Source organism: Narcine bancroftii, chromosome 14 (genome assembly GCF_036971445.1).
Source record: "Narcine bancroftii isolate sNarBan1 chromosome 14, sNarBan1.hap1, whole genome shotgun sequence".
NCBI classification, from domain to species: Eukaryota; Metazoa; Chordata; class Chondrichthyes; order Torpediniformes; family Narcinidae; genus Narcine; species Narcine bancroftii.
The window spans coordinates 44,322,075-44,338,841 of record NC_091482.1 but is presented as its reverse complement, the minus strand read 5'-3'; the positions used below and the strand labels follow the sequence as shown (position 1 = coordinate 44,338,841).

The 16,767-nt window shown below is 44.3% G+C and overlaps 1 protein-coding gene across 3 annotated transcripts in view; it reads left to right on the top strand.

The window, feature by feature from the left end:
• The first annotated feature begins 287 nt into the window (after positions 1-287).
• The window catches only part of LOC138749500 (E3 ubiquitin-protein ligase NEDD4-like), a 266,638-nt gene continuing 250,158 nt past the window's right edge, over positions 288-16,767 (top strand). For 2 of the 3 annotated variants that reach the window (XM_069910912.1, XM_069910911.1), the window contains exons 1-2: positions 288-528; positions 897-970. In XM_069910912.1, the coding sequence (XP_069767013.1) occupies positions 487-528; positions 897-970 (116 nt within the window). In that variant the 5' untranslated portion in view covers positions 288-486. Of the gene's footprint in view, positions 529-894; positions 971-16,767 lie in introns of those variants that run through there. The other variant, XM_069910913.1, reaches the window with a different exon arrangement.

Sequence of the window (16,767 nt, the reverse complement as noted above, 5' to 3'; positions counted from 1 at the left end):
TTTTAAAGAGACTCATGTGTGAGAAGTTTTATTTCTGACAACATTCACATATACATCTACCCCACAGTGGTGCACTCCAGTGAGAACCATGTGTTCTTACGCAATTACAAAATAGTTCATATTATCCCAGCCCAAGGCCTGGACCCCCGCTCTGGGATTGGTAAGGGGGGGGGGAGAGGTGGAAGGTTCTGCCCATCATGCTTTTGTCCACCTCCCACCTCAGGTTTGGACACTCCAGACGCAGCGACACTGTAACAATCACAACGTCACGTGGGTTGACGACTCCCTCCGCCAAACCCCGAGTCTGCCGCCAGAACCCCCCACCGCCTCGATGTTTGCCCCACGTGATCTGGGGCCGGGCTGGTGTGTGGGGATGACGTCGGCGCTGCACGGGCGTGCTCGGGAAGAGCGCTGCGGACGGGGCACGAGCACGGGGAGGCGCGCCACCAGAGGAAGAAGGGTGTCCGCTCGTCCCCCGCCGCACAGATGGCTGCGGCCGCCGAGGTGCGCGGGCTGCCCGCTGACGAGGTAATGGCCGGCGGGCTGATGGCGCAGCGCGGACACTCGGGGGGGGGGGGGGTCTTGGACTGTCATATGGACCAGAGGAGGTCTCCCCCCTCTCCTCCCCCCCTCTCCTCCCTCCCTCCCTGGAGGGGGTCTCCCTCCCTCTCTCCCTCCCTCCCTCCCCCCCCCTCCTCCCTCCTCCCCCCCCCTCCTCCCTCCCTCCTGGGAGGTGGGTGACACCGGGTCTACAGTGCAGGCCTGCACCCAGGTTGGGGATGGGGGTACCGACAACTTCAGACCCCAAAGTTTCCCAGTGTGGGGCCCTGAATTCTGGTGTCAGGCGGAACACCCCTGTCACTTGGTCGCTGATGTACGTTATCTATCGTTTGCAGGACGGATCTCGAATACTCCGGGTGCAGATTTTAGCTGGAATTGGCCTGGCCAAGAAGGATATTTTGGGAGCCAGGTACGTGTTTGGGCATTGGAACCCAAACCAGCAGCTAGAAACTCTGGAGTTGTTATCTGTGTACCAAGGAACTTAGGACGAGGTGATTCTTTTGAGGATAGTAAGCATGTCATTTTTTTTTAAAGTAAGCAAACCAAATTTGAGAACTAGAACTGGAGAGATGTTTTCCCATACTCTATTGATCATCTAGAACCCCTGCTCCATGTCCCACTACAACAGTTACAGGAATGTAGAATTTCTGGTTGGTGGTGAAAGCAATGGAACTACTGGGTTGTAAATTTTCATCCTGTTCTCTAATGTTCCTTGGAAGTAAATGAAAACCCAAGTTGTTGTCTTGGTCAGAGAAGAATTACAGCTGTCTGGACAATTGGCATTGACAGAGCCACAGAATTCAGATACGGCAAAGTTCCTCCAGTCTACTCAGCTTTGCAAAATCCTCCATGATAACATGGTGTCTGAATTCAAAGAACTACTCCACAGACTAGCCAGAAAACAGCTTGGTGTCATTGCTACAGATAATGGCACTGACTCCTCTTTTGCAATAATTTTAATTTAGAGATACAGCACAGTAACAGAGTCCACACCGCCTAAATACACGTGACCAATTAACCTGCAAATTGTCCTTACCAGCAAGATCCTGAAAATGGGGAAAAAAACTGGCCATTTCTGAATGGTGCATTTTTAATACAAGCTTTAAAGTTTTGTATCTGACATTGTGCAATAATAGATTATTTTAATGTCACAGGGCTGATGTGTGCACCTTCCCTTTCACGTGAGTCTGAGGCACCACATTGTTTAAATAATGTGGGTGATCCAGTTTGTTGGATTAGTCATTGTGAGCCACCCCTTCCTTCCTGCAATATTAGTATCAGGAAATAAGATATAATTTTATGGCATTCAAGGTACTGTACCTTAGATACACACTGAAGCTTTTTAAAACTTTCTAGATTGGCACTGTATAGATTTAAACATGCAGGTTTAAAAATTCAGCTGTTTTTTCCATCAGACAGATTCAATGTAAACGTCGACATTCAGTTGAGTCAGGTCCCCATTTTCAGCCAATTTTCATGGTTTTGTCATATATCGGGCATATAAATTGACCCCCCCCCCAGCCCCCCCAGTCAGGATGACTGAGCTGTTGTACGTTACCTGAGGGTGGTTGTTATCATGGAGCCTCCAACAAAAGATGAAGCGAGTTTTAAGTTAAAAGTAATAGAAATGACCAAGAAATTCAGCAACTATGCTGTTGTAAGAAAATTTGAGATATGAGAATTAGTAAAAGATTGGAGAAAGAAAGAAGATGCTTTAAGAAAAATACTAAAGAAGAAATGTTCTTTAGCTAGAGTTGGATAATCATGTTGCAGAATAGGAAGATGAACGGAGACAAAATTGCTACAGTCACCCCAAAAAAAACAAGAACATTTGTACTGAACTGGGCAAAGCCGCACTCAGAACGCAGTTAAGATTTTGAAGCTTCATTAGGCTGGTGCAACCGTTTCATGAATAGGAGAAGTCTGGTATTATGACAAAAAACAAAAATTCCACAGAAACTACCAAAATATCTTCATCATAAAGTTGTAAATTTTATGCAAACTGGCAGAAACACCAATTTCCATTGGCAAATATTGGAAACATGGTTGAAGCCCCTGTGAATTTTGACACGATAGACAATAGAACAATGGAATGTAAAGGAGTGAAAACTGAAAGCCTGAAGTACAGGCCACGTAAAGGCCAGTGTGACAGATATAGATATGTTTTTGGGAGATAAATTGGGAAAGGTTTGTTAGAGTAGGTCACATACAAACACTTTAAAACAGATCTTATTTGAAATACTGGAGCTCTGCTAATGCTAGACATATCGGCTCCACAACTTTTGCAGGAGTTGTTTTAAGAGGATTGTGTGGTTTTGCAAGCAGAGGGAGTCAAACAGGCTTTCTCTCACAGAGAGAGAGTGACAGATATCAGTTCGACAGTGTTACAGCCAGCAACAGCAGCTGGGACTGGAACAGGACAAGTGGGCAAGCTTGTGGAAAACCCAATTTGGAAGAGGGGTTCTTATTTCAGCTTGGCCAAAGCCCTTGTGGTTCATGCAAGAGGAGAGGACTGGCTGTCTAATGTTTCACTTGGAATAAGTGAACTCTGTGGTGACCTGAAAGAAAGGTTATCATCTGGAGAACCCTGTGAATTTGGAGGAATGAGAAGTGAGATTAGACTGTGAACCAAAGAACTTTTCTGAACTTACACACACATTACATACACGTGTGCTTATGTTTAAAGAATTAAAAGCAACTTTTGTTTAAATAACCATTGTCTTGGTGAATATCTATTGCTGCTGGGTTTTGGGGTCCTCTGGGCTTGTAACATCAGGTTTACTGTGATGTTATCATGCATGGCCGACGGGACAAAGTTATGACCCACGATAATCTTCAAATGCAAGATTAAATTGAAAATGAGATTCCCTGCAGGTATTTTTGCACATTTTCATGAAAAAAGATGGATGAAAATTATTTAAAACTATGGATAGTCAATGTGTGGAACAGGTGGCCAGGCATTTTACGCAAAGAGTTTGCTGGTTTGGGATATGTTTCATAGCCACTTAACTGAGAACACTAAAAGTAAATTAGCACTAAATAATACTTGCATGGCAGTTATTTCAGGTGGTTTGATGTCTCTATTGCAATCTCTCATTGTCTGCTTGAACAAGCTATTTAAAGACCATGTACGTGAAGAGTGCAATACTTGAATGACAAGTGCAGAAAAATCGTTCACAAAATTGTGTGCTGCGTCACTTGATGTGTGTGCTGTGTGCCTTGTGCTCAAAGCATGGGATAAAGTAGAAGTAGATGCTGTATAATAGTGTTTAAAAGGAGCGTTGTCTCTTGTGCAATGGATGGTATGTCAGATGATTTATTGTGGGACACTGACAACATCAGATGCAGACTGGGACTCGTATGATGAGAGTTTAAGCAATGAGACTCTGGATGTGCTTGCTGCAATCTTTGTCTCAGAAGACGATAGTGAATTTTGAAGGATCCCAAATTTTTTAAAATAAAAATGTCATTCTAATGTTGCGGTAGCATGAAAATTTGTCATTTTTTTTGGCATTTCGAGGGTTGACTTGTACACTGAATCGACATTGAGCGTTTTTTAAAAAGTTGAATTTAAGGTCTCAAAAGTGTATCTGGCGTATGTCAACCCACCACAACCCCCTATTTTTTTTAAAGCTTCTTGAGGGTTTCAAGACTCAACTTGTATGCCAAAATATACAGTATTTTTTAAAGTTTGGAGATACAGCCCGCGAGTCTGCACCTACCCAAATAAACTCATCTGACCAATTAACCTACCAACCCTATACATCTTTGGAATGTGAGAGGAAACCCATGCAGACATGGAGAGAATGTACAAACTCCTTACAGACAGAGCTGGATTCAAACATGGGTCGCTCTGTAATAGCTATGCTGTCTGTGCTGCCCGAAAATCTATTTAGATGAGATGATTTGTGGCAAAGACACAGACAACATTGTTCAATGAAATAGTACCAGTCAGATTGGATATAGACTATAGAGAGGGACTGGCATAAACCTGATGAGCCTGGTTCAGTGTAACAGGAATCCTGTGATTCAATATTGCGATGGAAACAAACATTTCAGCTGTATTTGTTGAGAAGGCATTTCCTCTGGTTTTTATCTCCACATTCCAGATCTGAATCGGATGCAGAGATTACCGGATTGTGCGCCTGACTGATTTTTAAAAATTTCCTCTCTAACTTATTTTGTAAAACTTAAGTATAGAATTCAACTACAATAAGACTCTACTAATCCCCTGAAAGTAGCAGGTCTGTTCAATTACTTGATTGATCATGAATACGTGGGCCACATTTGTGGGTGTGTATTTTTAAATATAATTTTATGATGGGTAGTGAATGTATGCTTTCTGGATGCAAGAAATACATCTTAGTTAAATTCTAAAGTGAGTGAGCTTCAACCAGATCTGATTTCTTCCACAATTTTGGTGGAGAGTCATATTTGACAATAGTGTTGGTTATGAATTTCCGTGATCTTTCTCTGTGGTCCACATTAGAATTGGAGTAAGCCTGGAAACTCCGCTAGAGGTGAAACTGTTTTCAAGTATTGACTCAGCTGCTGCACTTGATATTAACTCTTAACGTGACATTTACTCCACTTCATACCATCTCCCTGTGGAGCACTGTTTGTATATTTGCACCTTTTTTAATACAAGATTAAACGAAGTTACTTTCCAGGAAGTACTGTGTCCTGAACACCATCTAATCCTCCCGATTGCCTCTGATATCAGGCTACTTGAAAAACAATGCCTAAAATGTCATCGTGAGGTTTGAGCCACGATAGGGTGCAGTGAGTTAGTGGTGTCTGGGACTGATGTTGGGACACACTTGGAAGTACAAGTTGCAATCCCCATGCATTGAAGAAGGCAATGTGAAGTGATTCAATAAATCTGGAATAAACTGCTTGCATCTCTAATTGTAGCTATAAAATTTGAGGATCATAATGACTCCATGTTTGACGGGAGGGAGGGGAAAGGTCTGCTATCCTAAATGGCTGTCTGACTGGATTTTAAACCCGTGTCAATGTGGGCGCATGGGAAATGCCCTTTGAAGTGGTTTGGAATGGATAGTAAATGCTGCACAGTTGATGAGCGGGCCCTGCAAATTTAGAAAATGTTCCAGCATACACTTTACCTCGACATCACACACAATCTTTACCTCCAAGCTAAGCACCTTGGCAGCTCACTCTCCACCTCCTATTTAACCGTGGCCAAACCTTGTTGGCACGGGCTCAAGTTAGTGCATGCCATGTTTATCTGGTCCAAATTTGGAGGGCCACTCTTGTGACCTGCAACATTCAGGCTCTGCTGACATGATCTTGATGTGGCAGGGGTCTCCAATGATGCATTCTGCTGCCAGACTACTCGACGGCTTCATGGTCAGCAGGGCTCCAGTCATTTGTGACAAATGTTGACGTTCAACAATGTTTCTGACAGTCAGTTACTTCTAATGGTTTTTAAATGTGAAGTAATTAATTTTTAATAATTTATTAAATATTTCAATTAGACAAACAGAAATTTTTAAAGTGATTGAATAGACTTTCAGGAATTAAATACATTCAACAAATTTTTACAAATCTATGGTTAATTGGTCGCATTGGCTCATGGGCTGGAAGGACTTGTTACCATGCTGTATCTCTAGATCAAAAACAAAATCTAATTTTCTATGTTTAGTTCTGGAAACTTAGGATTTTGGACATTAAGAGGATTAAGGAAATGTCATTAGAAAAAGTGGACTTGAATTACATTACCAGCTTTCATTGAGTTGAATGATAGATCAGGGTCAAGGGAATTTGCAGTCTCCACCCTCTTCATATTAGAATCAGGATTTATTGTCATGAACAAGTCATGAAATTTGGTGTTTTGCAACAATATCATACAACATTAATATCAGCAATAAAATAAAGTGTCTTTGGTTCATTAATTATTTGGGAATCTGATGGCAGTGGGGAAGAAGCTGTTCTTGTGCCGCTGAGTGCTTGTCTTTAGGCTCCTGTATCTTTTCCTCAATGGTAGCAGAGTGAAGAGGGGAAGAGGAATTGGCCTGGGTGGTGGGGGTCTTTGATGATAGAGGCTGCTTTTTTTTTTAAGACACCGCCTCATGTAGATGTCCTTGATGGAGTGAAGATTGGTGCCTCTGTCGCAGGCCGAGATAACAAGCCTCTGGAGTTTATTCTTGAGTGTTGGTGGCCCCATACCAGGCAGTGATGTAACCAACCAGAATGCTTTCCACTGTACACTTGTAGAAGTTTTTGAGAGTCTTTGGTGACATACTGAATAACCTACGACACCTCACAAAGCATAGCCTATGGTGAACCTTGTTTGTGATTGCTTCAATGTGAAGGCTCCAGGACAGATCCTCAGAGATGTTGCTATCCAGGAATTTGAAGTTCTTGACCCTCTCCACTACTGAGCCCTCAATGAGGGCTTGTGAGGGTTCACCTTCACCCTGACTTCCTCCTAAAGTCCAAAATCATCTCCTTGGTAGAGTAGAGGGCTAGGCATGCATCTTTGGTGTGCACCTGTGTTGATAATCAGTGAGGAGGAAGAGTTGTTTCCAATTCGTACTGACTGTGGTCTTCCGATGAGAAAGTCAAGGATCCAGTTGCGGAGTGGGGTACAGAGGCCTAGAGTTTGTAGCTGCTTAACCAACACTGAGGGAATAATGGTATTGAAGGCTGAGCTGCAGCCTATGAAGAGCAGCCGTATGTATGAGTTGCTGTTTTCAAGGTGATCCAGAGCTGAGTGGAGAGTCAGCAATATTGCATCTACTGTGGAGCAATGGTGACAATAGGTGAATTGCAGTGGGTCCAGATCTTGGGTACATGCTAATTCTGTCCATGACCAGCCTCTCGAAGTATTTCATCACAGTAGAAGTTAGTGCTACTGGGCGGTAGTCATTGAGGCAGCTCACGTTACTATTCTTGGGTACCGGGATGATTGACATCCTTTTGAAGTTGGTTGGAACCTCTGACTGCCACAATGGGAGGCTGAAAATGTCTGTGAACACTCTGGCTAATTGGTTGGTGCAGATTTCACTACCTTACTTGGTACGCTGTCGGGGCCTGATGCCTTGTGAGGGTTCATCCTCTTGAATGATGTTCTGATGTCACCCTCAGAGACAGAAATCACAGGGTCCTCAGCCTTTTCAGGGATTCAGGCATTATTTGGCTCTTCTTAAAGAGGGCATAGAAGGTGTTCAGATCATTGGGTAGTGAAGCATCGCAGCCATTTATGATGTTCACCTTTGCTTTGTAGACCGTAATGGCCTGCACTTTCTGCCATAACTGGTGTTTATCTGTCTCTGGTTCTCTCTGGAATTGCCACTTTGCTTTAGAGATGGCCTTCTGCAGGCCATACCTGGACATCTTGTGAAGATCTCGATTCCCGGCCTTAAACGTCTTGCCCCCAGCAGGTTGCGGATTCTCTGATTCATCCAGGGCTTCTGGCTGGGGAACAACCCATATTTGCATGTGGGCACTCATCCATGAAGGTGTTGAAGTCGGTGACACCTGTTACATATTTATTCAAGTCAGTGGATGAGTTCTTGAATAAATTTCAGTCCACCAATTCAACACAGTCCTGCAGATGCTTCTCTGCCTCTCTTGACCAACCTTCGCTGTCTTCACCACCAGTGCTGTGGTCTCCAGTCTCATATTACCTCTGTTTATGAACACAAACAAGTAAATCCATTCTCCCTTTTCCTGCACTTTTTGATGTCTGATTGAGTTGTAGTTCTGCATGAGCTTGTCAACATTTTCAGGGATTCTGTAGTTGAGAGAATGACATCCGCTCTGTTTTCCCAAGGTACATCTGATGTACTGTCTGGTGTGACCAGCACATACAGAAGGTACATCTGATATACTGTCTGGTGTGACCAGCACGTACAGAAGGTACATCTGATATACTGTCTGGTGTGACCAGCACATACAGAAGGTACATCTGATATACTGTCTGGTGTGACCAGCACACACAGAAGGTACATCTGATATACTGTCTGGTGTGACCAGCACACACAGAAGGTACATCTGATATACTGTCTGGTGTGACCAGCACATACAGAAGGATGCATTATCATTCTCACACCTTCCTTTTTATCAATAGTACTGTGATTGGTTGAGGGAGCTGAGAAACCAGGAGATGCCGTAGTACAGAGAATTTTGATCAATTCAGTGTATTCCTTTTTCCTACTGTAAAAGGTTGTCGCCCTCGAGCATGGAAATGATAATGCACACTGACCAAAAGATGTATATCTGTATCAAACCCATGTTCTGGCACTAGGCTTGTAGCCTCTGTGTGAGCAATTCAAGTGCTTGTCGAGACATTTCTTAAAGGCTGTCAGTGACTCAGCTTCCATCAATCTCTGTGGTGCATTCCAGGTACCACTCGCTGAGTGAAAGTTCTTCCCTCTGATACCCTCTACGTCGCTTGCCCCTTATCTTAAATCTAGTTTTGTTCATCTCTGAGGAAAAAAGGTTTCCTGCATTCTCCCCTATCTGTATATTACTCTCAGCATTATATACCTCAATCCTGTCCACTCTTAACCTCCCCCACTGCAGGAAAATAGAAGGAGCCTCTCTCCATTCTCTCTTCATCACTGAAATGCGCTGTCCCAGTCAACACCTTGTTGTTTCTCTTCTGTTGCCTTCTTCACCACTACTACACCTTTTCTACAGCATGGTAACCAAAACTGTATGCAGTACTCCACCTGTGATCTGACCCATGCTTTCTAAAGTAGGAGTACCACCTCCCTGCACTAATATTAAATGCCCTGATAATTAGGCCAGTATCCCATATGCTCTTAAAACAATCATCTGTGCTGCTACCTTGCTGGATCTTTGTATTTGCATGCCAAGGAGCCACTGTATCATGATATTGCCCAGAACCTTGCTACTCATGGTATATGTCCTAGCTTCATTTCTGCTCACAAGAAGCATCACTTCACATTTATCAGAATTAAGTATTTCTCACCCAATTTTATTAACACATTGATATCATACTGTAGCCCAACTCTCCACATTGTTAATATCTCCACCAATCTTCATGCCATCTCTGGACTTAATGATCCTGTCTTCTATGTCCACATTCTAATTATTTATGTACATTACAGACAGTGAGGGTCCCAGCACTGGGCCCTGTGGAGCCATAAGCATCTAATAATGAAAACCATCTGCCATTACCCTCTACTATTGCCAAGCCAATTCTGGATCCCATGGGCTCAACCCTTTTGTCTCACCTGTGGAACCCTGGAGTTTAGAAGATTGAGAGGGGATCTCATAGAGACATATAAAATTCTGGCAGTACTGGACAGAATGGATGCAGATGGGATGTTTCCAATGATGGGAAAATCCAGAACCCGGGGCCATAGTTTGAGGATAATAGGCAAACCATTTAGGACCGAGATGAGGAGGAATTTCTTTACCCAGAGGGTGGTGAATCTGTGGAATTCATTGCCACAGAAGGCAGTAGAGGCAGGTTCATTAAATATATTTAAGAGAGAATTAGATATATTTCTTCAGTATAAGGGTATTAAAGGTTACGGAGAGAAGGCGGGGACGGGGTACTGAACTTTAAGATCAGCCATGATCTCGTTGAATGGCGGAGCAGGCTCGAAGGGTCGAATGACCTACTCCTGCTCCTATCTTCTATGTTTCTATGTTGGCCTTACTGAAGTCCCCGTGGACCTCATCTGCCCTCATCAATACATTTTGCATCTCCTAAAATATAATCAGATTGGTCAGATGGGATCAGCCCTTGACAAATCTGCCGGCTGTCTGATGAGTCCCTGCCTTCATTAACCCTGTTCCTCAGAATTGTTTCTGATAACTTCCCTACCACTGACAATAGGCTCTCAGATCTATTTATTAAAGGTCTAAACTATTTATTTGTATATCAGATCTGTAATTACCATGATTTGCCCTACCACCCTTTTGCTGTACTCGAGTTGTCTGAAACTCAAAGCTGGTGGCGTCCTCAATGGGACTCAATGCTCCTCTCTGTAACTGGTTCCTGGACTTCCTAATGGAAAGACTACAGTCTGTAGTCCGGGTCAGTAGCAGAATGTCAAGCACCAGCACGCTGAGCTCTGGAGCATCTCAGACCCGTGTGCTAAGCTGTTCACGCTACTGACCCACGACTGCATCGCCAGATCCAGCTCCCAGTGTCATTAATTTTGAAGAAGATGCAACAGTCATCGGTCTCATCACCAACAACGATGAATCACATGACAGAGAAGAGGTGAAAAATCTTGTGAAATGGTGCGAGAGTAACAACCTGAGTCTCAACGTGGAAGAGACGAAGGAGATGATCATGGTCTTTAGGTGGACCAGTGACGTCCATCTTCTACTACACATCACAACTCTGTAGTAGAAGGAATGGAGGACACCAAGATCCTTGGAGTTCACTTATCTTCATCAATATTTCCTCACTGTCAGAAAGGTGCAACTTCCTGAGAAGACTGAACCAGGCAAAGTTACTGGCCACCATTAGCCTTCTGTAGAAGCTCTTTTGAGAGTGTCCTGGTTGGCTGCATCACACTGGATGATTGCTGCAGAGAAATAGATCAGAGGTCAATCCACAGGACCTTAAGAGTGGCATGGAGGATCACTGGAGTCTCTCCCTTCACCCTCCCCCCCTCCCCATTGACAGAATCTACTGGGATTATTATCTGAAGAGGACGCACAAAATCATTGAGGACTCCTTCCACCCCTCACACAGCATCTTTCAGCTGCTCCCATCGGGAGGAGAAACAGGAGTATCAGAGCCAGCACCACCAGGCTGAGGAGCAACTTCCCTTGGGCAGTGAGACTACTGAACAAGCAAAGGAATGGCTTGCATTAACCATGCAAGACTCTCATATTCATGAAACTTTATTTATTTTTAAAGTTGAAATATTTGTCCTGCATATGTATTATTTATCTGCATGTGTGTTACGTCTGGTTTTTGTGTCTGCATGTTTTGCACTGAGGACCAGAGAATGCTATTTCGTCAGGTTGTACTTGTGCAATCAGATGACAATAAAGTAAACTTCAACATTTCAGCTAGAGCCATAGCAATTTCTCTTACCTCTCACAGCAGTCTAGTTAAATCCCATCCACCCCTGAGTATTTATATGTATGAAGTCTACTAAAGGATTGAGTACTTTATTTATGGAGACTTGTCCAAGCCTTTTCTTCCCTTTCACTGAAATCTCCATCAAAAAAAATTTTTTTTTGTGAATGTCAGGGGGGAAAAAGATTAATTTAGGACCTCTCCAAAAGCTTGTGGCTCTATGCACATATTGACCCTCATTGGACCTTCTCGGTTATTATTTTGTCCTATGTGGACTCATAGACACCTTCCTATTCAACAGCACCTCATCTTGCATCTGGGCACCCTCTAGCTGGATGGCCTTAACATCAACTTCTCCAGTTTCTATTGAACCACATCCTCCTTCCCCTGTCGCCTTTCTCCCAGCTTGTGTGCTCTCTCTCTCACTCTCTCTCCCTCTCCCTAGGCCCTTTAAGGTGGCCTGAACACCCCCTTGTAAAGCTGCATAATCTCCCCCCTTGTGGCTAAAGACATACTCACCTGAATGCAGCAGAAGCACCTCTGAGGTGTCGACGCCATCCTTCCTCTGGGAGGGATAATTGGCGGAGTGCTATGCTCTATATACACACCTGAATGTGGAGCTGCTATAAGTGGCTGCCTGTGGGCGGGCAGATGACTCACAACTGCCCGACAGCCTCCACCCCACTGGGGAGGGGAGGTTGGTGGTGGCCGTCAGGGCAGGGGCAGCAATTGGGGGATGTCAGGGCAGGGGCGGGGGACATTGGGCCAGGGGCTGTTGTGGGAAACAGCAGTTCCATCTGTGTGGGGGATTATGGGTAGGGAAGACGACCATTGCTATGCTGCATATTTATGACAGGTGGTGCTGCGGCACCAGTCGCCCCGCCTCCTTCAGATCCAGAGCCACTACGAGGTGCCTCTGGATATGAATAGGCCCTTTCAGATGGATCAGTTAATGCTGTAGCAGCCTTTTAGGGCTGCCATCTAAAAGGTAATTCAATTTTAAATCCACTCCTGTTACTGGAGGGACCACCTGAAAGGGCCTTCTGTCTGTGTGCATCTCTTTTTCTCTTCCCTTTCCCAGAACCATAACTAATTCTCACCTTTTTATCTTATCATATCCAACTAACACATTTTGTTTGTTGGTCTGGACTTCTCCCCCTCCCAGCCTTCCCCCTTTCTCTCCCAGTCTTTATACAGATGGCTGCTTGCCATTTGCTTGTACTTTGAAGAGAACTCAGGCCTGAAACGTTGGTAATATATAACCACATAACAATTACAGTACGGAACCAGGTTATCTTTGCCCCTCGAGTCTGTACCAATTTAAGTGATCTCCTCTAGTCCCACCTACCTGCTCCCTGTCCATAACTCTCCAATCCCCTCACATCCATACACTTAACCAACCTTCTCTTAAATGACAAAATTGACTCTGCTGCAACCACCTCTTCTGGAAGACCATCCACCACTCTCTGCGTGAAGAAACTCCCTCTCGTGTTACTTCTAAATTTTTGCCCCCAAACCCTTAACTTATGATCCCTCGTTCCAATCTCACCTACTCTATATACCTCTATCAAATTCTCCCCCCCCCCCCCCCCCAGGCTTCTATGCTCCAATGAATAAAGACATAGTCTACTCAATCTTTGTATTCTAGATACTGCAATCCAGGCAACATTTTGGTAAATTTATGCACCCTCTCTACCTTATTGATATCCTTTCTATAAGTTGGGGACCAGAACTGCATAAAATATTCAAAATCTGGCCTCGCCAATGCCTTGAACAGTCTCAACATCACCTCCCAGCTCCTATATTCAATTCTTTGATTTATAAAGGCCAGCATACCAAAAGCCTTCTTTACCACTCTATCCACATAAGAATCCACTTTCAAAGAATGAAGAGCCATTATTCTGAGATATCTGCTCCTCAGTGCCTTCCCCTTCGCTGCACAAGTCGTTTTGATGATTCTTCTCAAAATGAAGCACTTGACACTAATCGATATTAAACTCCATCTGCCACCTTTCAGCCCATCTTCTAAGCTGTCCAAATCCTTCTGCAGTCCCTGAAAACCATCTTCACTATCCACACTCCCCCTATTTTTGTAGCGTTTGCATATTTACTAACCCAATTTACCACTCCATCATCCAAATCATTAATGTAAATGACAAACAACAAGGGACCCAACACCGATCCCTGGGGCACACTGCTTGTCACCGGCCTCCATCCTGACGGACAGTTATCTACCATGACTCTCTGGCATCTACCTTCAAGCCACCATTGAACCCATCTGACTATCTCAACATTAATACCTAGTGCATGAACCTTCCATGTGGAACCTTATCGAAGGCCTTACTGAAATCCATACTGCTCTTCCCTCATCAACCTTCCTCAAAAAAAATTCAACAAGATTTGTCAAACTTGACCTTCCCTGCCCAAACCCACGTTGGGAGTCCTTGATCAGTCCCTTCCCCTCTAGATCCCTCTACATATTATCTCTAAGAATACTTTCCATGAGTTTACTGACCACCGATGTCAAACTTACTGGCTGATAATTGCTGGGCCTACACCTGGAGTCCTTTTTAAATAGAGGAACCATGTTTGCAACAGTCCAAACCCGCGGCACCACTCCTCCCTTCAGTGATTTTTGAAAAATCACTGTCAAGAGCCTCCGCTATTTCCTCCCCGACTTCTCTCAAGGTCCTGGGGAAAATCCCATCGGGACCTGGGGACATCCACATTAATATGCCTCAAAAGTTCCAATACCCCCTCTTTTCTAATCCCTAATTTTCCATAATCACCCCATTTACTTCTCTTACCCTACACGATTCCTTATCCTTTTTCCTAGTGAATACTGAAGAGAAGAACTCATTCAATATATCCCCCCCAACTCATTCAGCTCTGCATGTACAGTTCTCCGCTCTGATTCTCTAAGGGACCAATTTTATCCTTCACTCTCTTGCTATTCACATATTTGTTAAAAACCCTTTGGATTTGCTTTCACCGTGTTCGCTATAGCCACCTTGCACCTTTTCGCTATCCTAATTTCCTTCTTAAGTTTATTTTTACAATCTATGTATTTTCCAAGCATCTCGTCCATACCTTGTTTCTTGTATTTAATGTAGTCCTCCCCATTATCCTTTTATCTCAAACCAACGTCCTAATCTCCCTTGAAAACCACGGTTCTCTCAAACATTTGACCCTGCCTTTTATCCTAACAGGAACAAAGATTCTGCACCCTCAAAATCTCACCTTTAAATGACTTCCAATTCTCCTCCACCTCCTTCTCATAAAACAAATCAGCCCAAAACAGCCTTGAAATCCCTTTTCATTTCATCAAATCTGGCTTTCCCCCACTCAAACCTTAATCTTTGGACCAGACCTACCCCTTTCCATAATTAGATTGAAATTAATGGTACCATGATCACTAGATCTGAAGTGCTCCTCAATACACCTCAGTCACCTGCCCTATCTCATTCCCCAACAGTTGATCCAACACTGCCCCTTCTCTTGTGGGCACCTCAATGTATTACTGTAAAAAACTATCCTGCACACATTTTACAAATTCTAATCCATCCAGCCCCTTCACAGAATATCTTTCCCAATCTATATTTGGAAAACTAAAGTCCGCAACTAACACAACCCTGTGCTTATTGCAAATCTCAGCTATTTCCTTACACATTTGCTCCTCTATTTCTCGCTCCCCACTAGGTGGTCTATAATACACCTTTTCCATTTTTTAATTCAATTCCTCCTCCCTTGACGTGCCCGCCAATCTATCTCGCATCAGCACAGCTGTAATATTTTCCCTGACAAGCAATGCCACACCGCCCCCTCTTACCCCTCCAATTCTATCACACATTAAGCAGGAAAATCCCAGAACATTTAGTTGCCAGTCACATCCCTCCTGCAACCAAGTCTCACTAATCACCACCGCGTCATACTTTCTTTGGCTTGGCTTCGCGGACGAAGATTTATGGAGGGGGTAAATGTCCACATCAGTTGCAGGCTCGTTTGTGGCTGACAAGTCCGATGCGGGACAGGCAGACACGGTTGCAGGGGAAAACTGGTTGGTTGGGGTTGGGTGTTGGGTTTTTCCTCCTTTGTCTTTTGTCAGTGCGGTGGGCTCTGCGGTCTTCTTCGAAGGAGGTTGTTGCCCGCCAAACTGTGAGGCGCCAAGATGCACGGTTTGAGGCGTTAACAGCCCACTGGCGGTGGTCAATGTGGCAGGCACCAAGAGATTTCTTTAGGCAGTCCTTGTACCTCTTCTTTGGTGCACCTCTGTCACGGTGGCCAGTGGAGAGCTCGCCGTATAATACGATCTTGGGAAGGCGATGGTCCTCCATTCTGGAGATGTGACCCACCCAGCGCAGCTGGATCTTCAGCAGCGTGGACTCGATGCTGTCGGCCTCTGCCATCTCGAGTACTTCGATGTTAGGGATGAAGGCGCTCCAAATGCATTTCAGAGATTTCCCACATCTTACCTTCTGTTTGTCCCCATCTTTACAGACAACTTATATATTACCATCATTCCCCCTCCACCATGGCACTGGTCCTTTTTCTTCTCGATCACCTGTCTCTCCATCCCCAAACTTTGTCTACAAGCCTCCTCTAGTTGTGGACAAACCTTCTCTTTGTGGTTCTCCTTTATATGGACCACTTCCCCCCAACTGTACTAGTTTAAAGCCCCCTTAGTAGTCCTAGCAAATGCCCCTGCCATGATCCTGGTCCCTCTGGGATTCATATGCAACCTGTCTGTTTAGCACAGGTTCCTCCTCCCCCCAAAAAGTCCCAGTGATCCAAGAACTTGAATCCCTGCCCCTTACTTCACCCCTTTAGCCATGCATTCATCCTCCACCCGATACTATTTCTGTCCTCACTATCATGTGGGACAGGAAATAATCCAGAGGTTTCCCCCTTTGCGGTCCTTTTTAGCTCCCTACCTAACTCCCAAAATCCCCTATCTGTTCTCCTGACCATTGAATCCCCTATAACTATTGCCCTTCTCTAATAGATTGTTGTGACACTGGCTGAGTTGATCCAGAATTTCTGTGTTTTTTCTTAATCTGGTGTGCCTGTGATATTTTGTAATCCTTCTTTGTTCTAATTTCCTTTTCAAGTGTCTCCATCCTGATGGAACCCCTCCCCCATCTTTAGTGCTCTCTGTTTGCCATATA